This window comes from Pollachius pollachius (assembly GCF_949987615.1).
Source record: "Pollachius pollachius genome assembly, chromosome: 16".
NCBI classification, from domain to species: domain Eukaryota; kingdom Metazoa; phylum Chordata; class Actinopteri; order Gadiformes; family Gadidae; genus Pollachius; species Pollachius pollachius.
The window spans coordinates 17,358,190-17,382,162 of NC_136949.1; the positions used below are offsets into that span (position 1 = coordinate 17,358,190).

The 23,973-nt window shown below is 46.6% G+C and overlaps 2 protein-coding genes across 2 annotated transcripts in view; both read left to right on the forward strand.

The window, feature by feature from the left end:
- Nucleotides 1–12,949, forward strand: part of LOC307087797 (rho-associated protein kinase 2-like) — a 36,501-nt gene extending 23,552 nt beyond the window's left edge. Inside the window, 15 exon segments of the mRNA XM_079753444.1 lie at nucleotides 1,387–1,571; nucleotides 2,175–2,244; nucleotides 2,485–2,588; nucleotides 3,700–3,886; nucleotides 4,133–4,226; nucleotides 4,467–4,561; nucleotides 5,094–5,282; nucleotides 5,541–5,709; nucleotides 7,096–7,166; nucleotides 7,281–7,369; nucleotides 7,539–7,549; nucleotides 7,552–7,592; nucleotides 8,096–8,363; nucleotides 9,965–10,250; nucleotides 12,508–12,949. Of these exon segments, the coding sequence (XP_079609570.1) occupies nucleotides 1,387–1,571; nucleotides 2,175–2,244; nucleotides 2,485–2,588; nucleotides 3,700–3,886; nucleotides 4,133–4,226; nucleotides 4,467–4,561; nucleotides 5,094–5,282; nucleotides 5,541–5,709; nucleotides 7,096–7,166; nucleotides 7,281–7,369; nucleotides 7,539–7,549; nucleotides 7,552–7,592; nucleotides 8,096–8,363; nucleotides 9,965–10,250; nucleotides 12,508–12,511 (1,863 nt within the window). The 3' untranslated portion in view covers nucleotides 12,512–12,949.
- Nucleotides 12,950–20,237: 7,288 nt separating this feature from the next.
- LOC307087602 (uncharacterized protein) lies at nucleotides 20,238–21,239 on the forward strand (the record flags this gene model as incomplete). The annotated part of the gene is made up of 1 exon (XM_079753221.1): nucleotides 20,238–21,239. The coding sequence occupies one exon, from the start codon at nucleotides 20,238–20,240 to the stop codon at nucleotides 21,237–21,239; it is 1,002 nt and encodes a 333-aa protein (XP_079609347.1).
- Nucleotides 21,240–23,973: the final 2,734 nt, after the last annotated feature.

Consider the following 23,973-nt stretch of genomic DNA (forward strand, 5'->3'; position numbering starts at 1 on the left):
CAATGTTCAATCCTTTAGTCACAAGCTCTTGTATGGCGACACATTAGTGCGATAAAGCACTAATGTGATAAAACATGCATTCGGGCGTATTATATTATTTCACACGCATAGATATTAACTGCGAGCGTGCAAATTATCTCTGCGTGCGTGCGCACTCAGAGTGCTGCTCCCTGAGCGAGGAAAACGGCTCCTCGAGAGCATTACCTCGTTGCAAGCGAGAGGGGGGGGAATAACTTCGGTCACACAAAACAGCGTCTTGCGCCTAACAGCCTCTCGCAAATGATCTGCTCTCTCGCTCGAATTTAATTTTGGCACTATTGGGGAGGGAACCAAGGCAGGGCAGGCTCTCCTGTGATTGACCATTTCTGAAGAGCGATATTTGATTGATAGCCCTCCTCTCATTCATTCTGAAGATTGTAGGTGCCGTTAATGCTTCTTCATAATAGTTAAGTACTTTAACGGCACCGACAATCCAAAACCCAAGTGGAATCTAGATGGAAAAAGTGTGTAGTTCAAAACGTGAGCAGCTTTTACTCCTTCGCAACCTACAGAGTTTGTTAGGTACGATCATTCACGATCATTCATCAAAACAGATGAAAAGGGAAGGGCTAAAGGATCCCTTCCAATCAATACCTGTTCAAAGACAAAAAGGTGCAACCCCCTTACTCCTATTGGGTTAACGTTATGCAGAAGAAGCCCATCACAAACCGCCCACACCCTCTCTAGGTTGAAGGATCAAAGGGGTGTGATACCTGAGTTAGATGGCCACCCAGACCTATTGGTCGGTGGGGGATCTGTTGTTGACTTTAAGACATAATAACAGCACTTTGATGTGAATACCAGCCCCTCAGTTACCATTGATCAGCCCCTTAATAACAGTAGGGGGTTAGAGGCAGGGAGGCAGGGAGGAGGATGAGAACAGGATGAAGGTGAAACCAAATCAATTGTTCAAGGGTTAGATACCGATGTTTGACCGGGAGGGGGATAAAAACAGGAAGGGCAAAACATTGTCTGATCAACCGACAGTGGGGATCAGAGACAGGGATCTGGCAGGGACGGGGATGAGGACAGGGAATAGATGTCATCATATTTCCTCTTTGATACTTCAATTGTGCGGGTCAGAGGCGGGGCTCTGGCAGGTAGGCGGTGAGGGCAGGGAAAAGGTGTCGTCAACTAACATCGTGGGTCAGAGACAGGGCTCTGGGAGAACTGTTAAGAAATTAATTCATTCCCCTCAATACACCCCCATATGTTGATCTACGTTTTGAGGTCCTGTCCATCACCTCGATAATAATGGAATCTCCCCAACGTGATCCCACTCATGTTTTTGTTGTTTAGACTGAATCATCTAACGTGTGTGTGTGTGTGTGTGTGTGTGTGTGTCAGGTGATGACGGTGACCATGCGTCTGGAGCAGGAGATGCAGCGGCGTGGCCTGTGCCAAAAGGAGCTGGTGGTGCAGACCCAGCAGGTGTCTGCGCTGCGGGGCTCTGAGAAGCAGCTGAAACAGGAGCTCAACCACCTGCTGGGACTGCAGCAGAGCCTGGACACCCACAACCAGGATCTACGCAGGTAACACACACAGACACAACCAGGAGCTACGCAGGTAACACACACAGACACAACCAGGAGCTACGCAGGTAACACACACACAGACACAACCAGGAGCTACGCAGGTAACACACACACAGACACAACCAGGAGCTACGCAGGTAACACACACAGACACAACCAGGAGCTACGCAGGTAACACACACAGACACAACCAGGAGCTACGCAGGTAACACACACAGACACAACCAGGAGCTACGCAGGTAACACACACAGACACAACCAGGAGCTACGCAGGTAACACACACAGACACAACCAGGAGCTACGCAGGTAACACACACACAGACACAACCAGGAGCTACGCAGGTAACACACACACAGACACAACCAGGAGCTACGCAGGTAACACACACACAGACACAGATATACAAAGACATAAAGACACACAAAAATGCACATACACGCTGCTATTCACCAATTTAATTATTTTGATTGTTAAGGGTTTATAATGGGGGCGTTTTGATTGTTCTTTATGGTGGCTGGGGTGTTGTCTTTATTTGTTGCGGGGGAGCGGGGGAACGCTGCAGGTCCCTAATGAGTGGGATGTCTCTGTCCCCTTGCAGGGAGAAGCAGGAGGCTGACAGCCAGCTGAAGGATCTGAAAGACCAGCTTGAGACGCAGCAATACTTCACGGTAACTCCCCTCCCCCACCCCTTTCTTGTCTGTCCTTCTCTGCGTCAGAGTTGCATTGTTATTCATTTTTGTTCATATTTTGAGACTGTGTTGATATGGTAAACGTTATCATTTTATATTATATAACAGTAATATACCAATCTATTTAATAGCATCATACCCTAGCGCGATGGTCCATAAAACATGTTGGTAATTAGCATGGAACATCTTTAAAGGCATTTCTCTTTCTCTCCTCCCCAGACTCTATACAAGACCCAGATCCGGGAGCTGAAGGAGGAGTGGGACGAGAGGAACAAGCTGTACCAAGACGCCCAACAGAGACTGGAGCAGTATCAGGAGGAGAGGTACCGCCCCCTTCTGGGAAGCATCCTGCCCCCACACTCCTGTTTACCTGTTTACTCACTCGCCCGTTCACTCACTCACTCACCTGTTCACTCACTCACCTGTTCACTTACTCACCCATTCATCTGTTCACCCACTCACTCGTTTACTCACCCATTCACTCACTCACTCACCGTTCACTCAATCACCCGTTCACTCACTGGCTCACTCACTCACACTCTCTCACTTAATTTTCATTCCTCCAAATGGAAAGCCCCACAAATGTCAAAGTAACAGTGAAAGTAACAAGTTCACATATGGGTGAATAATGTTCGTCAACTACGCTGATGGGTGATTCATGAAGTGTTTGATGACTCTACCAAAACGTAGGCCGAAATCCCTCTCTCAAAACTTCATATCATGCACTGTTGTGGACATTTCACACTCCCTCTAATTCTGGATTTTATGTTTCTATAATGGATACTTTCTGATCCCTTTTCAACTCCAATTTTGGACCAATTTAGAGGCGGCCTACCACACAACATTTTAAAGCATTCTGGGATACAATGATTTACTGCTGTGTTACTGCCGTCCTTTCCTCTGCAACGCATTACAGACAGACTAGCCGCTGTTGAACCATTCGGTAGGCATGGTAATCCTGCATTATGTAAGCAGGCATGTCTTCTCTACAGAGAAAGGGGCTGGGCCTGTGGCTGGCCGATGAAGGGTATTTTATTAATTTACACAGAGATACAGTTCAACCAAAGGTTGCACGCGGGGACAACCTGAAATAGTGCAGGACTTAAAGTGGCATGGCTATTTTTTTTAATATTTTGCATTGAGAAATAAATAAGATGAATAGATTGATATTCTTTGTATTTACCCCAGAGATACAGAAATAATACGATGAGTGAGATGTAGACGGAAATAAATGTATCCATTCAGCCATGCTGACCTCAGTACAAGCACACTTCTTATTTCAGGATGCCTTAATTAACCCGGCAGCTGTCAGCTGGTGTTTTGTAAACGAGGCCGTTGAGTTTGTCTGGTCCGGAACTTTCATATAACCCTCGCCTTCCTCCTCCCACCACCACCACCACCACCACCACCACCACCACCACCTCCACCTCCTAGGGAGTCCCTGGCCTCCAAGCTGGAGGCGAGCCTGACGAAGGCGGACTCTGAGCAGCTGGCGCGCTCTATCGCCGAGGAGCAGTACTCGGACCTGGAGAAGGAGAAGATCATGAAGGAGCTGGAGATCAAGGACATGATGGCCCGACATCGGCAGGAGCTGACCGACAAGGAGGCCACCATCAGCTCGGTGAGGCGGCGGGAATATGGGGGGAGGGGGTCGCTATGAGTGATCGCTTTGAAAGATCGCTATGGATAATCGCTATGAACGATCGTTATGGATGATTTGTAGTGATTGGTTTAAAATGGTTGTAAATGAAATAATATTTGTGCATACCATTGATCTCTAGGTCTGCATATTCACATTACTGATGTGTTGGAAGAGACCAACTCAAAATCTCCCCCCTCCCCCTTCTGTGTCTTTGCTGCTCTGTAGCTGGAAGAGTCCAACCGCACAATGACGGTCGATGTGGCCAACCTGGCCAATGAGAAGGAGGAACTCAACAACCAGCTGAAGGAGAATCAACAACGTGAGTGAAAGAGCGAGTGTATACTTCAATCGTATTGAACTGATGTCAGGCTGGTCGGAGAGGACCAGGCCCAGTCTTAAAAGCAAACTAGTATAGTAATTTGTTCACCTAAAAAATGTTTATTCAAATAGTAAGAGTCACTTTGATTTATTAGCTTTGCCTTTTGGTAGCCAAGCTCCCATTGGAAGTGGCATGTTTTTGTTTGATGGGGAAATGTTGACATTTTCTTTGTCCACACAGAACTTACTAAAGCTAAGGAGGTGGAGCAGAACATGAGCGCTGTCAAACTGTCCTTCGAGAAGCAACTGCAGAGCGAGAGAACCCTCAAGACCCAGGTGAGTGTGTGAAGGAGTGTTTCAGTTCCCCTTGCAAACGTCCAGTGCCCACCGTTCAAAATGACCGGATATGGAATTAAGATAAGAGGCATACTCTTTGTCCCTAAAGTACATAATTCCAGATGGTCGAAATTCCGAACTCGGGATAGCTTGAAAGCCTTCTCAGCCGTGGGAGTGTGGCTATGAATCATACACGGTGTTTGTACTTGATGGTCCCTAACATCCAATCAGTGGAAGGCCGGGAACAGGCCTGAGGCGCTGGTCTTCATTCCTTTAGAGGTCTGATAGCCATTATGGAGATTCCTGGTCCTTCCCAAGCACCAGAAGAGATCTTTATTGATCCACTCGGGGACATCTGGACAAAATATGGGGCTGGCTGAAGTGTAAGGAATGTGGGCTATTGTTTGGTGGTGGGATGCTGTGTGATGTGGACCAAAAGGCACACAACACACGTTGTGTGCAAAAGTGTCAAGAAGGCATGGTGGCCTTTGAACACATATAACATGTTGTGGCCCCCCCCCCCTCCCCCCAGGCCATCAACAAGCTGACGGAGGTGATGAACCGGAGGCAGACAGTGCAAGGCGTCCAGGTGGTCAACGACACAGAGGTGCGGCGCCGCAAGAAGGAGAACCAGAAGCTGCAGCAGGAGCTGCGCTCGGAGAAGGAGAAGCTCAACAGCATCATCATCAAGTACCAGCGGGAGGTCAACGACATGCAGGCGGTGAGCAGAGTGGCCGCCAGCAGACCCAGGGCTAGCCACAAGCTGCAGAGGGTCACTGTAGAGCAGAGGGCGGGCGCATGAGTCTAGTTATGATGAAGGTCTAATGGCAAGTTGTAGATATTCATTCCTAGATTTTTCTCACAGGGAGAAATGGAGTCGGCTGTTTTCAACTCAAAGCATTGTTTCCGACGGGTTTCCACTCTGCCAAGGCTTAAAAACAATGTCTTCCCCCCACCTCGCTCTCTGGTGTGGTGACAGGTGATCACGGACGAGGGCCAGACGCGCCTGGAGCTCCAGATGGCGCTTGACAGCAAGGACAGCGACATCGAGCAGCTGCGCTGCCAGATCACCTCCCTCAGCATCCACTCGCTGGACTCCACCAGCATCAGCAGTGGCAACGACCTGGACGCCGACGAGGCCTACCCAGGTAACCCAGGGGGACGCTTCATAACGGAAACAGACCCTTTTCTCTTTCCCCACTTGTTTCTGTCCAAGTCCTCAACCCTCTTTACTGTCGACTTTTGTCTTTTTTCTGTCAAGTATTTTCTGACCTTTTTCCATCCATCCCCCGTCCTCCCCTACATGGACACGCCTCCCTCATTCCCCCTCTGCTATTCCTTCCTGTCTTCCCCCCTCTCTCTGCCCCCATGCTGGGCTGCAGTGCGCATCACTCACTCACACACCTCCGAGTCCATGTCGTTCACGTACCAGCGCACGCAGAAGTCGGTCAGCATCGGCACGCGGCCCGACCTGCGCTCAGCCCGCTTCCACTCCTCCGGCTCTGAGGAGGAAGAGGAGGAGGAGGAGGAGGGACCTGCTAGGGGGGGGGGCCCACCCTTGGCCCTCACCTGTGGGCGCCCTGCGGAGCCCGTGCGGGCAGGTGACTGTGCACGGCAGCACGCGCTCGTAGTGTGGTGTGAGGGGGTCGCTGCAGGCCACAGCGATCCCGTTTAGAAGAGTTAAACACAATGAGGCCACCACTGGGCTACTGGGGAAGAGGCTTTAAAGTTGTGCAACTGTGCTGTACGATTTGTCTTCCGGTTATGTGATTTTGTTGACAATAGGTGCCATGTTTCCACAGAATATTGGACAGTTGCATTATTTAATTACTCTTACCCAGTGACCGTACTGTAGCTTTAGAGTGGAAGGATCAACTGGCCCTTTACAATGCAACACTGTCTTAAAGTGGTAACTTGTAGGCAACATTTTACATCCCAAGAATTGTATTATTTTAAAGAGAACCAATTCCTGAATTTGACATTTTAAATAACCCATGCAGAATTTTCTAACCATCTGACATGCAAGTCATGATTCTGCTTCTAACAGAATCACGTATAATCTCTATTCATCTTCCCCTATTGTGCTCTAACCCCGTCATCCCCTTATTTGGGTCATTACTCCTGACTCAGACAGTGATCACTGATAACAGCATTGTTCCACCTAGAGAAAGGATTGTATGTGTGAAGAGGGGGCGGTGTCCCTCTTACCTTTAAACTTACTACATGGCCTGATGGTGTTGTTTGCTGCGTTGTGTTGGTTCTAAATCCAGAGAGCTGGCTACTGATGCATCTTCCTCAACAGAAATGTTTTCCTGCTCTAGGCGAGGCAAGGGTTTCTGCTATTTATGGTTCAGCCATTTTAAGCACAAATTGGTCTGCCCTTGTGGTGACACTGCTGCATGCTTTTTTCAGTGTGTTTTCTAAAACGTTGTTGCATACCATGATTAGGATTATGGTTGGTGATATGAACTCCTCCAGATGTTACAGCAACGGTTGTACTTGACATGAGCTCCCTGTGCTTCTGGTCTCTTCAGCAGACTCTCGCCTGGAGGGCTGGCTGGCCCTTCCTACCAAGAGCTCCAAACGCTTTGGCTGGGACAAAAAGGTACACTTTCCCCATCCTATTTCTTAGGTTTGGTTGTCGTTCTCGCCATGACCACCACAGAGACCTCGACCTCTGACCTCGCGTTGTGCTTCTTTCCATCTCGGTGTTGTGTAGTACGTGGTGGTGAGCAGCAGGAAGATCCTGTTCTACAACAGCGAGCTGGACCGAGAACAAGCCATCCCCTTCATGACGCTGGACCTTGAGTGAGTCCCCCCCCCACCATCCTCCACATCAGCAAATTACTTTTACCTCGATTTCGCTGAATTCATAGTTTTGGTGATTAAATTAACCCAATTTGTGTGAATACCTTCCCAACCGTTGAGTTTTACTTGATTGTTGAGTCTTGACTCTTGACTCTCTCTCCTCCCACAGTAAACTGTTCCACGGTACCGCGCCGATGCCAAAGAGATTCCAAAGATATTCCAGGTGACATTGCTGGGTGTTTGAACGTTTCCCTTTCATTTTGACCCCAGCTAGCTCTTTCTTATATTCTTCCTTCTCCTCAAATGATAAATATGCTCCAAATGATCTTAAAGGAGAACCAAACTCCAGCACTAGTGGTCTATTGGTTTGCATTAAATCTCTGCCTCCATAGATTAAACGCATTATATTGCATTCATCTCCTCTTATTGGCTGATATGGTTCCCCAATCAACTGCTGATTGGGCGTTAATGGGACACACCTGGCCTCCGCTTGTAACTTAATGGCAGCATTTCCGACTTACAATAAGTACATTTGTCAGAAAAAGGAGATACAATATATCGCTGTCATAATGATAGTAAGGATGTAGAAACAAGTACCAAGCTCTAACAATCGCTAGGTTAACCCATTCCCCGTATACGAAAAAGAAGGCTAGGAAAGCATTTTACTGACATGTTTAACACATATTCCCCCCCCCCCCCCCCCCCCCCCCCCCACCCCCCCCACAGATCCTGTACGCCAACGAAGGCGAGATCAAGCGCGACCAGGAGTTTGCGGCGGAGCCGGTGGTGTTTGGCGAGCGGCCCTCCTTCATCCCCCACAAGGGCCACGAGTTCATCCCCACGCTCTACCACTTCCCGTCCAGCTGCGAGGCGTGCACGCGGCCCCTGTGGAACGTCTTCAAGCCCCCCCCGGCCCTCGAGTGCCGGCGCTGCCACACCAAGTGTCACAAGGACCACCTGGACCGCAAGGAGGAGGTCATCGCGCCCTGCAAAGGTCAGCAGCGCCGGGCGGGAGAGACCTGAATGAGAGCCCTGCTCCTCTTACTCAATACATTCAGGGGATTTTGCTGACGCTTTTATCCAAAGCGACTCACTACCATCCATTCACACTGAAAGCGGAGTCAACCACTCAGGGCGACAGCCAGCTGGTCAGGGTGAGGTTTCTCACTCAGGGACACCTCGCCACTCAGCTAGGAGGAGACAGGGATCGAACTCAAAACCTTCCGGTTACCAGTCGGCCCGCTCAGTTTCTGGTAGAGCTGAGCCTGGGGGCCAGCCGTTTGTGTTCCTCTCAGCAGCCCAGGATGAGGCGTAGCTCATTTGTTTTTAATGAATGCTGGGTTCAGCGTGGAAACTTCAATGATTTATTTTAACTAATACAAACATTGTGAATTCTCCCGCCCCTGCTGAGAGCCAGCCCTGTGCAACACTGGGGGATATCGTTTTTATCATGCAAATAGATTAGGTTTTGGAATCACATTTTAGCACTGGCTCCTTGGGACAATTGAGAGAGTGAAATGAAAGCTTTGCTCTCCCAATGCGACTCTGTTGGCCTCAGCCATCAGGCAACCCTATGATTGAACCCAGTATGGGGGGGCAAAACCCCACCACAGTGCCTTTGACTGCTGAACTCTCAGAATAATGAGCTCACAGAATAAAGAGCTCGGACTTCCTGTTTTGCAGTGATCATGACACCTTCCTGCCAACAGAGACTTGGGAATGGAAAGTTCCTTTATGTTTAGATAATTGATGAGATGGTGTAGATATGAATCTCCATACATAAATACATATTTAAGTGGTGTTCGGTGCAGGTCCACACACAGTTGATCAGGAGTTATTCTACCGTAGCCAGACAAGATGTAAATGCCTTTGAATCGAAAACTATCGAAGAATAAGTCTCATGAACAAAATGCATTTAGCTGCTATAGGCAATGAATCTCAGTCAACCATTGAGCTAATTTATAATTGTCTTCCTTTGAGTTGAGTGTATTTTCTGCAGAAGTCAGATTCCAAAGTTGGTTGTGATACAGTAAGTAATAAGTCCATACAGCAGTTTGACCTGAATAGAAAAGTGATACTCATTTATACTTAGTGTATAAATGAGAAGTTGCTTGTTTTCCAAAGGGGGAAACACCAAATCCAGGAAGCAAAACACAATCCTAATCACGGTGTTTGTGTCACCAGAATAGGTTATTAACACAGAGGTCCAAGTAATGAGTAAAATCACCTTGCTGAACATCAGACTGATTTGATCCCAGACTGGGTATTTGAGTCTCCAGGAGCAGAAGCGTGGCCCAGTTTGAACCTTTCATTTTACTGCCCAATGTTATCTGGTCCACGCCCACCACGGACTGGGAGAAAAATGATGGCTCTCTCCCATAAAGAGAATAGTTATAGTACATGAAGTAAATTACAATAAATACAAATCCAAAAAATGAAGGCTGGTTAAGCCAAACTGAAAACAGAAAGATTGTCGGTTTGCCAGTCAAGCCTAGAAATAAAAGACATTAATGCAGGGGGAGGGGCCTGTAGCTCAGGGAGGCCCCGCCTCCATGCATGGCGTGACCTTACAGACGATTCTTCCTGTCCCTTTAGTGAACTACGACATGTCGAGCGCCAAGGAGCTGATCCTGCTGGCCTGCTCCCAGGAGGACCAGCAGCGCTGGGTGGGCCGCCTCCTCAAGCGCGTCCCCCGCAGGCACCCCTCCAGCGCCGCCGCCCCGCCCAGCCACCAGGCCGCCGCCGAGTCCCCCGCACGCTCCTCCCCTATGCTGTCCCCCCGAGCCTCCCCCCGGGGATCCCCCCGCGTGTCGCCCCACCGCAGCGCCATCCGGCTGCAGAGCAGAACGCAGCAGCCGCCGCCGTCGGCCAGGAAGCCCAGGTGAGCCCTGCTGGTCGGGAGGAGGGGGCTCTGATCCGTTAGAGACGTTTTCCTTTATTCGTTAGCACAAAGACATGTGGTGCTGCACCGAGCCGCTGTTCTCTGGGTTACGTAGCGCATTGAAGCCCGCTGTGATTCACCCACCGGCTTATTAAACCACTGACAGACACGGCGCCATGCGCAGCATTAATGCATAACTGCCGCCCGGTGCATTAAGTGATGCTCAGGCACCGAGTGCCGCCCCCGCCCCCCGCTCTCTCTCCTTAGACCTGACGTGACTGGTGGCACGGAAGAAGAGATGCTGGTCGGATGTGGTTATCCTAATGGGGTTTTGAATGGGCTTGAATGTAGTCACCGTGACCATCAGCAGCACTGCAGTAGGTACAAGGTACAGGCCGAGGGCTGGACATGATCACAGCCGTGCTGATGTTCAGTGAAACAGCAAGACCTCCGGTGTGGTGTTAGCTTTATACAATAGTTGTACACCCGCCATTTGTTAGTTAAGAGTAAGGATTTGTTTGTTTATCTTATCGTTTAGCTGGCTCCGCCAACACAAATAGTTCCGCCACTGGACTGTTGCCCGGCAACACCTAAACATTTTTCTACACACTTGCTTGTGTTGACACCAGAGTCGCTTCAGAGATGTGTGTGGTGCTGATTATGATCATTAATGTCGTTGTTAGAAACACCTGTGCCAGTGCTGTTACACTCATTCAGCACTCATGGAATGCCTCCAGTCCGATCAAATCACTTGGACGTAACTCGCTGTTATATTTAAGTGTCTGCATTTATAACCCGTTGACTGCATAACGTAGGTGGAATTAAAAATGATTTTAAGAAAATGCTGCTCCAGAGACACCTGCTAAAACGACCTGGTCTGAGAAGACTTTGGTTTGGGGAGCCTCACTTCCCTTTACTCACTGTAACCCCCCTCCCTCCTCTTAGCTCTGGGCCCACCATGCTCCGCATTATTTTCCACTGACCACCACCATCCACCCAAACCCCCCTACCCCCCTGGCCATGACCATCCTTGTGCCCCTCTTGCTAGGATGCTGCGTAAGTAGTAGTGAAGCCTGACCCTCTGCTTGCTCGATTGTGGCCCTCGATGCCCCAGACCTCCTCCTACGTTGGCTGTTTCTTGAACTCATTATTTTTGTCAATGACGTTAATAAAAACTCACCTCGAGGTGGGGGGGCAACAAGATTAAATCGCATGGCTTCTTCACAACGGGCTTAGCCTGAAAGCAACTCTCTACCGCCACCTGGCGACAGGGGCATGTATTGAGCCTGTCTCCATCTGGGACGTGGGCATGTAGTGAACCTGTCTCCACCTGGGACGTGGGCATGTAGTGAACCTTTCTCCACCTGGGATGGGGGCATGTATTGAACCTGTCTCCACCTGGGATGGGGGCATGTATTGAGCCGGTCTCCGTCTGGGACGGGGGCATGTATTGAGCCGGTCTCCGTCTGGGACGGGGGCATGTATTTAACGGGGGCTGAGGCTGTGCTGGAGGTCCTGAAGACTGTCCTCCGCTGTTCCAGGTTGCTAGAGTTTGGCCTGGGGGACTGGAGCTGGTCGCTGGATGAGGTGGATAGTGATGAGGATGATAGGTTCTTCTGAGGAAGGACCGGATAAACTGAGGAAAGAGGGGGTAAATGATGACGCATGGCTTTGGGGTGTCGTCCACGTAGTTAGCTGCATGACTTGTGTGCGTTCAGTGTGCATTTGGAGTTTGCATTTTGTCCTATGTTTGTTGTGGTATGTAGATGTATTTTAGTTGCTGAAATAGATTTTTTTTTGTAGACTTAAGATGTCTGAAAGACCTCGAACCACATGGTAAACCGTAGAACAGAAAAACATAAGAACTGGAAACTCCTCAACCTTTCCCTCCAGTTCTGTAGTTACCTTGTGGACGGTGTGGCCGTGCAAAGCCCCTGGCCTCGCTCTTGCCTAGCAAACAGGTTGCTGATGAGATGCATGATGGCACTAGATGGATTCTGATGACTCATGCTCTGTGATTGGCTTTTTTTTTATGTGGTTATTTTGGACATCCGTGCATTGCACATAATTCAAGTAATAACTCTCTTTGTTGGTTTACTTTGAGCTCCGTCTGCAATAGACTAAAGCTGTCCTTTTTAACTTGTCTTCCTCCTGATGTGGATTTTTGTGTGTGCATTTTGTGACTACTGTTTTTCACCTGTCTGTGCGTGTGTGTGTGATTTGGATTCTCACTTTGTTTTCTTTCCTTTCTCCACAGTTAACCCCGGGCAGACCGAGGTTGTTCGGATGATTTTAATTTTATTGTACTTTTATTCTACATTTGAGCATATTCTGTGACGTTAATCCAATCTATGTGGTCCAGTGTATATAGACTGCAAACTGCAACCGATTTATCTACCATCAGATACTGGATCGTCCTGGAATGTTTTTGTGAACAAGAATATAGAACACTGTCCATCTGTTGTGTAATACAGATGGAGGGAAGCCAGGAAGAAACAATATAGACAATGAGCACCAAAGAACAAATACATAGAGGCCTTATTCTACTACCAGTGTGCCTCCAACGCTGTGTGTGTGTGTGTGTGTGTGTGTGTGTGTGTGTGTGTGTGTGTGTGTGTGTGTGTGTGTGTGTGTGTGTGTGTGTGTGTGTGTGTGTGTGTGTGTGTGTGTGTGTGTGTGTGTCAGTGTCTGTTTATTAATTATAACCCAGAGAATTGTGATTAATTTTCTCTTTATGACATGGATACCAAATCTAACTGCACATATTATATATGTCTCACCTGTAAATGATTGATATACTTAAGAAAGGGGATAGCATTGCATTATAATCAGTCTTGACATATGGATGTCTTCTAAAAATGACTAATGTTTATTATAATATAGCACACATTATAAAACAATGTGAAGAAACACCAAAAACATTGTAGGAATTCAGATATCTATTCCTCCATCTTCAAAAATAAATGGTTATACAAATGGTTAATATCTGGAAATGAGTCGTTTGGTTGTTCTTTATTTCCGTCAGTGAATTTCAATGTCGGGAATGTCAAAATGCATAAAATAACATATAAAAACACCACTGCATTCTAGACAATAAAGATGTGTTTTGTAAATCCTAATGGTACCTGAAGCTAGGTCAAACGTGGAGCATGTTTCGGAGCCTTGTCCTGGATTGTTGGGGGATGCTTGAGGTCTCTGTCTCAATTGGTCCATAAGGTGGATTTCATAGCATCTCCCTCGCCGTTTGGGCCCATTCTGTCTGACCCACCATAACGCCTTTCCAACAGCGGTGCCTTAATATATTGTTCAACAAATGTTTATTGTGTGGGCGAACTGCTTGTATTTTTGTTTTGTTCAATGTTGCTTTTGAAACTCCCCTCCCCTAGCCCTGTTATTGTTAGCTTGTTATGAAACCCTTATAATGCCCTAATGGTGTAATTTAAAACCAAGTCTTCAGTCATTAAGTCAGAGGCGGAGGCACAAATTCACTCACTGAATTCAAGATTGCCTCCACAAGAGCTGTTAATTATTTTATGGCGAGGCCATCTGCATTGGAATTGTGGGCTGAGAAATAATTGACCTGTCGATAAGTCTGAATTTCTCAGCCCACAATTGATAGATGGCCTAGGCCCGCCTACTTGTCAGGCTTTGCCCGCCCTTTTTTTTTTCCTCAACAATTTGAACATTTATGGCTACGCCACTGCGTTTAGTTGTAGAAACGGCCGCTCAGGACCGGCTCCTTTAGCCCCGGACCCCAGCAGAGGGCGCTAGACTGCGGCCCTCTGCTGCGGCAGACGGAGCCCGGACACAACGTCCAGGACGATGACTAACGGAGGCCCTGGGGGCTGCATCATCCTCGCAGTATAAATATCAATAAAATGTATAAATATAAGAAAAAATGGCACCGACAAGTTGAAAATAATGTACTTGTACCGGAAGTGTTAATCGTAACTGCACACAAAAAGTGTTTCAAAATGTTTTTTCTATATATAGCCTATGAAATCGTTTGATCTTCGTCTAGCAATTAATAGTGCACACTGATGTATAATCTGTGGTGTATAGAAGTCTATAGTTTAAGTATTACAAGTACAGTTTTTAAAGGTAGACTATTACCCATTTGGTATTGAATTCTGTTACTGACGCAAGACTTTCTCTATTGCTGCATTAAACTTCAATTACAACGAGGCCTGGGGATGGGTTTTCTCTGCTTCAGAATAGAGAAAAGGGATCAGCACACAAGGTGTTAATCCTTCACAGGCTGTACTATATGTTAAGCAGCATAAAGGCTCTCCCACCGTTAGTGAATACTTGCATTGTAGAAAGAACAGCCTGCGCTCGACAGATTAGGAGTTCTAAGTAACATTAAACTTGATGGATACTCTGAGGGTTAATGTGTTTTGGCAGCTCAAGGGAGCAGAGAAAAGGTGTAGGGCCTATGTTAAGGTATCTTAAAAAATGCTGTTAAACTGAGGTGTTTATGTGCTACTGAATAAATGCAAAGTGGTCAAGTATGATGTTTATGATACTATACCATAGCTGGTACGCACAAACACCCACATGTTTGTTATATATGATAAAAGATGGAACACAGATGATAAATATAATTTACTAGAAACTATTCTAAAAAGCATAGTGAAAAATAAAGTAAATATTTGTAAAAATAGTTGACAAGTATTTGGTATTTTCACCTATTTTTGTCACCTATTTATAAAAAACAACTAATGAATGATTCAAATCCAACACAATTCTGCGTAAATGTTGGGATGGAAGATAGGTTTCCACCATATCGAATTGGTGAAAATCAGGGTTATTGGAGGCCTTTCAGTCAATTGTCTCTCTTGTAGCAGAGCTTCCATTAGGAAGACCCTTTCCTTACACACTGACAATGCTCTGCATTTAAAGGGAATGTCAAGCTCCCAAACCTAGACAGCTAGCCTTGATAATGAACTGAGCGCTCAGACTTGGTTAATAACCCGTCATATGTATGCTGTCTTCTATGGACCGTTGAGAAGGAGTCACTAAAATAATCAATGTGTTCAATGTGGAAGTCATAAATACTAATCTCAATCTAAGGTGTTGATGGAGATCAACATGAATATACATTGAATTCCTGGAAAAAAAAATATTGTGTATACATCAATTGCATCAGTTCAAGGAAATCCCTGTTAAAGATGAATTTCTGAATTGAAATGTGAGCTACTTTTGATGAATTTGATGTGATTTGAATGCAATATTTAAATCTGTAGTCACACCAATTCTTCTTAAGGCAATGCTCTTAATACTGTAAATACAAACAAGTTATTTTGGGTTTCTTGTATCATTATCCATTCACATGGACGATAGTTGAGATGTTCTTCTTTACAGGCAGGTCGCTCTATAATGTCCTGCATTTCCTCTGAACAGATTGTCCACAGAGGAGGTCCATCTCCGCCTTGCAAGAGTACAAGCAGTTAGCGAGCTTCGCCAAGATAAATCTTTCAAAACAGCCTAAAGCAAATTGGCAGTCATACATTATGGAGTGCTTCATGGCCTCTAGCGTGTGTGCCAACCGCTCTCTAAATCACATTTCATACTACTGGTCATTTCCAAGCCTAGTTATGATGTTTCTTGGAAATATTTTTGTCAATGGGGGGCAGTGGCTCAGGAGGTAGAGCGGGTTGACTGGTAACAGGAAGGTTGCTAGTTCAATCCCCGGCTCCTCCTAGCTGAGTGTCGAGGTGTGAGTGCCCTGAGCAAGACGCCTCACCCTGACTGCTCCTGACGACCTGGCTGTCGCACTGCATGGTTGACTCCGCCGTCGGTGTGTGAATGAATGATTGTAAGGTGCTAAGGATGAAAGCATCAGAAATATCCCCTAAATTTAAATGTAAGATGTCAATATGCGTCTTCATTCAATGACCCAATATTGCTCATCTATTGATACTATTGTTTGTTTACTATTGTAAGTGAACGATAGGAGAAGCCAAATAGCGCGGTAGAAGCAGACCTCCTGTCTGTGGCCTCTGGGACTTCATATGACATGAGAGACTGTCCTGCCCAGCATGCTCTAACTGTACAGTGAACACACTGTAACTGTACATACTGAACCCCTCTGCAGTGAACACACTGTAACTCTACGTACCGAACCCCTCTACAGTGAACACACTGTAACTCTACGTACTGAACCTCTCTACAGTGAACACACTGTAACTCTACGTACTGAACCTCTCTACAGTGAACACACTGTAACTATAACTACACTATAACTACACCTATAACTACAGTTTGAGCAGTGTATGGAATAGTTTGCTTTAAGCAAAATGTAAACAAATAGAAACACCGAAAGGAGTGTGCTCAGCCTACCAACTGGTAGACCTGATCTATCCATCATACATCTGGTTGACTCCCGCTTCTGATGTCGCTAGAGGGGTGTTGTAAATAATGCTCCTCATCCACTGCTAGGGGACCTCGAACATAGCCCTTATTAAACATTATGCACATTAATGTTTCGTCAATGTCATCATCTAAAGGCTTATCGATGAATGTTTTGTTATTTAAGTTCATCATGAACTAATGCCTCGTAAATTACTTATAAACTACTTATGAATGAACATTATTACAAAGTGTAACCAAAAACACTAGCAGCAATTCCAGAGACTGACGACGGGGAATATCAACACGGGAGTAAGGGTATTAACTCTAGAACTAAAGTGTAGGAGTGCCCATGAGTAAGAGCATCACTGTGATCACTGATATTAAGGAGGCTTGTTGAGAAGCCTGCTGCCTGGGGGGACATACTGTTTGTGAGGTTGCTAGTCGGTGGAAGACCGGCCCGGTAACCATCTAACAGATGGCGGCAACGTCCCCATGCTTTCCTACAGGCTACTGCTGAATGGGCCATGACTAGAGTCAGGGCCCACTCAAACAGTACTCACTACACCACAGGCGTCACGGATGGGTGGTCCAAACTAGGCCACTGGGACCGTGCAGGGGGCACACACATGAAGACTCTACTGTCTGGTGATGCACGTCTCCTCTTGAGAACTCGCCAAATCCCGCGGGAACACGTACACTCGCACGGACAGGAAAGAGGTCCGAGAGGTGCGCATGTAATATATCTTCTGGATTTAAGGACACCTCTGTTATGAATGGTGAACATGAATGTTGAACATTTCTACTGACACCAATGTTCCAAGCACCGTTTACAGCCTGTGTTTCTCCAGGTTAGGACTTGTTGCTCTGGTCAAGCAGCCGTTCAAGCCTTTTCAAATGAATGTGATGAAAATCCTGGGTTTATATCTGATTGTTATTATTTTAATCCAGATTTCTGAGTCAACCGTTATTTCTTCCTGTTGTCTGTTGCCAGCGTAATCACAGATCTTCGTCTGTCCCGCCTCCCACGCTACCCAAGCTGGGCCAGATAATATCAAACAGGTTGGAAAACATTTTTGCCCTGCCGACTCTAGAGGGGTCACCACACTCGCTTTCTGCAAGTTGTAAGGGTTCCATTACCCATGGTGCATTTGTTTTCAGCTCAGCCCCCTTAAGGCATCCTTCTCTCAGCTAACCTTGTTAGAAGTTTGGGGTGCGGACGGACCAGTTACATTAATCCCTTGATCTGTGTGTGTGTGTGTGTGTGTGTGTGTGTGTGTGTGTGTGTGTGTGTGTGTGTGTGTGTTGTATCACTGAAACCCATGGAGTGTGTGTGTTTGTTTGTATTGATAGATGTGTTGTGTGTTTATACTGAAAAAAACCTTTAGTCCAAAAATGTAAAGGTTATTATCTATTTACTTATTAATTAATTATTCATATTATCAGGAGAGCCTTTAGAGAATAAAATACATTCTTCAAAAGTGATCAAACACGATACAACAACACAAGTCACATTAAGCCTCCACAGACAACAGGAAACACATCTTAGTAGAAACAAATGTATCAGATTCACAGAGATATCCCAGGAAAGTCCATGCTAAAACAAGAACAGGCTGTAATCTGACTCAAAGCCCTGGATGAAAGAAACATGAAACAAGTCCCTACATTCTGAAGTCAGTCTGAAGTTGGTTCCACTAAGGCACAAAACAGCTGAAGGCTTTTTTTTCCCTGCTCTATTTTTTACATACAAATATATAGAAAGAGAAAGTTGTGCAGGAACGCCACCGGACCCTCCTACAGAGAGAGGTAGATCAATACGTTATTGATGTGATTAGGCCAAGAATACTGTTAGAAATACTAATGTTTAAGAGGCCAAAGCTGCGCTGGGCTAGTGGGGGCCACCAGGCAGTGACATGCAAAGTGCAGTGATGTGTCAGAGTGTGTGCATTAGTGATGAACCTTAGTGCACCGTGTCCACAATCCCATAATGCAGCACATGCACATGAGGGTAAAATGGCGATGTATTCGAGGAGCGGCATAAAAGTAACGTAATCAGCCGTTACACTTTAAAAATAAGTCTTAACTTCACTGTCTTGATCAGATTTGAATGTGTTCATTAAAGACTTCAATAAGGAGACAAAGATATGTGTAGTCCACCTTTTCCATCTCCTATCCCTCTGACAATACCTACCTAAGGGCCCTTTTCTACCTCTGGAGAAAGGAATGAACTCGTTTGTGTTTGCATTAAAGACAAGCTTTAAACTGCATAAACGATGTAGTGCAACATCAAAAGCATTTTGTTAATGTTCAAAGGCTGAGAAAAAAGCATAAACAATGCTGTGCATAATAATATGCATCTGCATAAAAGTGCAAATTAGCCTACAGAATATTGTTTCCAAGATGATGAATCTAAATCTTATTAAGACTAGGTCCTGGGAGACGGACCCCTGGGGGCCTCAGGTATCTACATATATCACATCAGAAGTAAGATCGATGAACTTTGACCATTGGGTTCTACCAGACAAGTCATTTAAGAACCAGCCAACCGAACAATATCTAATGACCTCTGCTTCAAAATAAGATGATCAACCATGTCGAAAGCTTCGACAAGGCTTGAAGGAGTGAAGCTGTTTATCAAGTGACTTATTTATTACCTTCATTCCTGAAGAGACAAAGGATATCCTGAAGATGAAGGAATTCCTAAAGCTTCTGACTAATCATATATCCTAGTCCTTTGGCAAGAGGAGACCGTTTTGAAAAAGGAATCAACGTGCTTGCATAAAACAATTGAACCCTTCAGTATGATCATACAGCAACAGTGTCATTAATGCCACAATCAGGGAGTTCATGAGTGTTGCTATTCTCAGACATAGACTTCACTGTTCTCCGCAGTAACCACAATAATTACAAAACGTAATCATATATTCAAACTTTGGCTGTACTGACATGCAGGAACCGTGTAAACCTTTAAACTTTCACCCTATTTTTGTCTCTTAAACAAAGTCAATCCAAAGTACAAAACTGTACAAACAAGGGACAAACCAACTGTCTGTTCCTTATAAATGTGACCATTTCCCCTAAATTGGAGAGTAGAACTCATAAAGAACCATTTATTTGAAACTTTGGATAAACGTTGTGCAAAACACTGATTAAAGAAATCTTAAATTTTCATTGTGACTCAAATCACAGTTGCGTCACAATGTTTTGGGACTGTACGTCCTCAGCTGTTGGCTGTACCATGGCTGGTACTGATTAACTGAGTCAATAGGGACTATATCTGATCGACAGGTACCCCTAATAACCAAGTCTTTTGGAAATGGGGACTGATAGAGCCGATACGATGCACCGTTTGACTGATGTACCTTTATTTTCAGACAGTAAGTTATTCAAATATGTACATGTATTTAATATGTATTCCTTAATGATCTTCATGAAAACACAATTTTAATGCTGTACAAAATAGAAAATAGATATTCATCTATTTTCACTGACAAAATGTATTTAATCAGTGTATTGTTAAATCCTGGTCAGACCTTGTGACACTAAAATCCTCCATAAAATCCTGGGGATGAAGTCTAGCATTTGAATCTATTTGATTCAAAACACCCGTCGGCTGCCCTTCCCTCCCCTGCAGCGATGGCTCCCAGTCTGCTGCTGGTGTTGCTGTGCTTCACCCTCCTCGGCCCCGGGGCCACAGGGGCATGTCCGGCGCTCTGCCAGTGCTACCCCCGGCGGGCCGAGGTGGTCTGCGCCGGAGTCCCCCTGACGGAGTTCCCCTCGGAGGGTCTCCCCTCCAACACCACCATGCTCACCATCCAATACACCAACATCTCCGCCATCTCTGAGCTGCAACTCAGCGCCACGCCTCTGCTGGAGGGCCTCCACCTGTACAGCAACAACCTGAGGAGCCTGTCCCCGGACGTCCTGCGCGGAGTCCCCCTCCTGCACACCCTGGACCTCAGCGGCAACCGGCTGGCCGACCTGCCTGCCGGTGTCTTCGGCCACGCCGCGCTCACCACCCTGGTCCTCAAGAACAACCTGATGGAGGCGGCCAAGGCCGAGTGGTTCCCGGACCACAGCAGCCTCACCTGGCTGGACCTGTCCGGGAACCGCCTGACCGGCCTCCCCGCCGCCCTGCTCCAAAAGCTGCCGCATCTAGAGAACCTGGACCTCTCTGACAACCGCCTGGAGAAAATCCAGGCCAAGTCCCTGGACACGCTGGTCAAACTGGAGAGGTTGAACCTGCAGAGGAACAAACTGGTCAGCCTGGACCCGGCACTGTTCCACCACACGGCCAACATCACCAACCTGTACCTCACCAACAACCGGCTGGAGAAGCTTCCCCCGAACCTGTTCCAGGGCCTCGGCCACCTCAAGGCACTGGGTCTGGAAGAGAACCAGCTGGGGTACCTTCCTCCAGGGCTGCTGGATCAGCTGTCCTCCCTGGACGAGGAGGGCTTGGACCTGACGGCCAACCCCTGGAGCTGTGATCAGAAGGTAGAGTACCTGTGGAGATGGCTTCAGAAGAACAAGGGGAAGGCTTTCCTGGCAGACACCGTGCGCTGCTCCGCGCCGCTGCCTCTCGCCGGCCGCGCGCTGCTATCCTTGACGGAGAGCGAACTGAACCTTGAGTCCTAACTCATCCGTGGCTTGATATCGACGTGTGTATTTTCTCTTGCCATTGATTTTCTTTTGCTTTCGTGAACACAATTCTCCCTTTTTTTCCAAACAAATGAAATGTTTATTCCGCTGTTCCATAGCACAACACATTTCAAAGATAAGAGGAAGTTTATCATGATTATTCAAATAAATATAATTAGATCATTAAATTAAATCACAGCTCAATATAGCACAGTCAACATATAAACTTAGACAAGAGTGTACATGTATTCTTGTGGCTAAATGGACCAACGTTTGGTTGTTGAATAAATAAAGATTGCAAGGCAAAATGATCTCTGGTTTGAAAGAGCTGCTCCATTGGCTTGGCTTTGTTTATCTTTTGCAACATTTTCTGCCCACGCAACACCGGGCCTCAAAAGCAAGCAGGACAAGCAACAAAACAACAGAAGGCACAGAGCAAGAGAATCGAGCAACAAATCTGACGCAAATATGGGGTAAGTCATGTATGATTATTTTGTCTAATCCACTACGAATAAAGGACTTTCATCAGGATTCAATTAGTGATAAGAATCAAATCATTGTGTAGATTTTGGAATATAGTTAATCATTCATGAGTCATCTATTCATTCAGCCTGACACACATTTACAACAAATCCACTCTGTCTTACTGAAATATCTCAATGAGTTCCTCAGTCCAACACTATCGATATGTTCCTAGTGTCAATCCTGCTCTGTTTTGTGTCCACACAGCGGTCTAAAGGTCCTCCTCCACATCCTCCTGGTGCTTGCCGTGCTAAAACACTACGGCTGCCATCTTGGTGGTCTGGGGCCCCCCTCCTGTCCGGCTCAGTGTGAATGCAGCCCCTCCATCTGGAGCACCGGGGTGGCCTGTAGCCAGGGCAACCTCTCTCAATTCCCTGTAGACGGACTGCCCAACAGCACCACCAGACTGTCCATCCAGTCCACCAACCTCAGTGCCATCACCGCTGAGGACCTGAGCGCCGCCCCGGGCCTGGTCTACCTTCAGCTGTACTACAGCAACCTGGAGACGCTGCCAGCCAACCTCCTCCAGGGCCTCCCTCACCTGACCACGCTGGACCTCACAGGGAACCGGCTCACCTACCTGCAGCCCAACGCCCTTCACCACGCCCCGCTCCGCAACGTCATCCTCAAGAACAACCTGATCCAAGCGGCCCATCCCGACTGGTTTCCCCCCAACAGCAGCGTGACCTTCTTGGACCTATCAGGCAACCGCCTGACAGAGGTCAATTCATCCCTTTTTCGGAACCTGCCCGCCCTGAGGAACCTGGACCTCAGTGATAACAATCTACGAGGACTGGGGGCGGCCGCGCTGAGGCCTCTGCACCAACTGGTGTCACTCAACCTCATCGGTAATAAAATAAGCACCCTCACGGCCGCCACTTTTGCCAGCACACCTCAACTCACGCGACTGTACCTCCAGAATAACCTGTTGCAGGAGCTCGACCCAGATCTGTTCCAGAGCCTCCAACGACTGGAGCTCCTGTTGCTCGATCAGAACCGCCTGCGGAGCCTTCCCTTCGGTCTGCTGGGGAACTTGTCTTCCCCTGAGGAGAAGTGGGGCAGGCTGGTGAAGGTGTTCCTCACAGGGAACCCCTGGGTGTGTGATGAGGGCCTAGAGTACCTGTGGAGGTGGGTCACCACCTTCCCCCAGAAGGTGGGCTTTACGTCGGACATGCAGTGCGCTTTCCCAAAGGCTTTGGAGAATAGAACAATCGTGTCTATCAAAGAGGAAGAGCTGGGGCTTGGCATGAATGTTACTCATCTCTGAAGTCTAACCAAATCGGTTTTTCATGAAATTACTTAAATGTGAATTGAAGTATTTTGTGCCCAATAGTGATGGCCAAGCAGTATTTCACCTGTTGCTTCTTACTGGGTAGACGGAATGATAACGCATTACATAGTGTTGCTTTGTTCTTGCCCTATAGCGGTTTTAATGAGGCTGCCCTGTTTTAACGATGCTGTGGGAGTTTGTGTGTGGGCAGTAAAGAGCTGAACCTTTCCTTGCTGAAGTCACTTGTGCACGTTTACATCACTGTCATGGTCTCTCTCTCTCTCTCTCTCTCTCTCTCTCATTGACGTAGTCTGGGTCTACTGCGCTCTAGCAGCCTCTGCGCTCAAAAAGCCTTGCTCACTTTGAATGCAATATATACATATATATGGACGACTGTTATAAATATGAAAAACACCTGATTCAGTGTCTGTTACTTAATTAAACCCTGTTGCTCCTCAGTGAGCAACGCTACTCTTGACATTTCTTTTGAGACTCTTGGGAGGGTTCGATCATAATCTCAGGTTAAATGATGGAATAATGCACTGATGACATTAGTAGAGGACTTATTTAATTCCTTATGTAGATAATACATTGATATTTGAATGTAAAAGAATGTGCTTTATCCAGCTATATCATGTGAGCAAGGTAGGCTACATTACCTACACTTGAATGAAGGCATTGAGGAACAGCGTATTTAATTGAAATGTATTTATTTTCTCAACATACTGCCATACAACTAGACCATATGCCTTTGGCAAAAATTTAAAAAGGGAAAGAAATAACAAATGTAGCTCCATGTGGAACTGCCAGGTGTGTTGTTTTTCTGCATTTTTCTTGCATGAGATTTGTGGATTATTATTATTAAATAGTTTAAATAATCCTACCTCTAACAAATTGTTGTCTCCCCTTTTTCACTGCAGTGGAAGCATAACGTCAGGC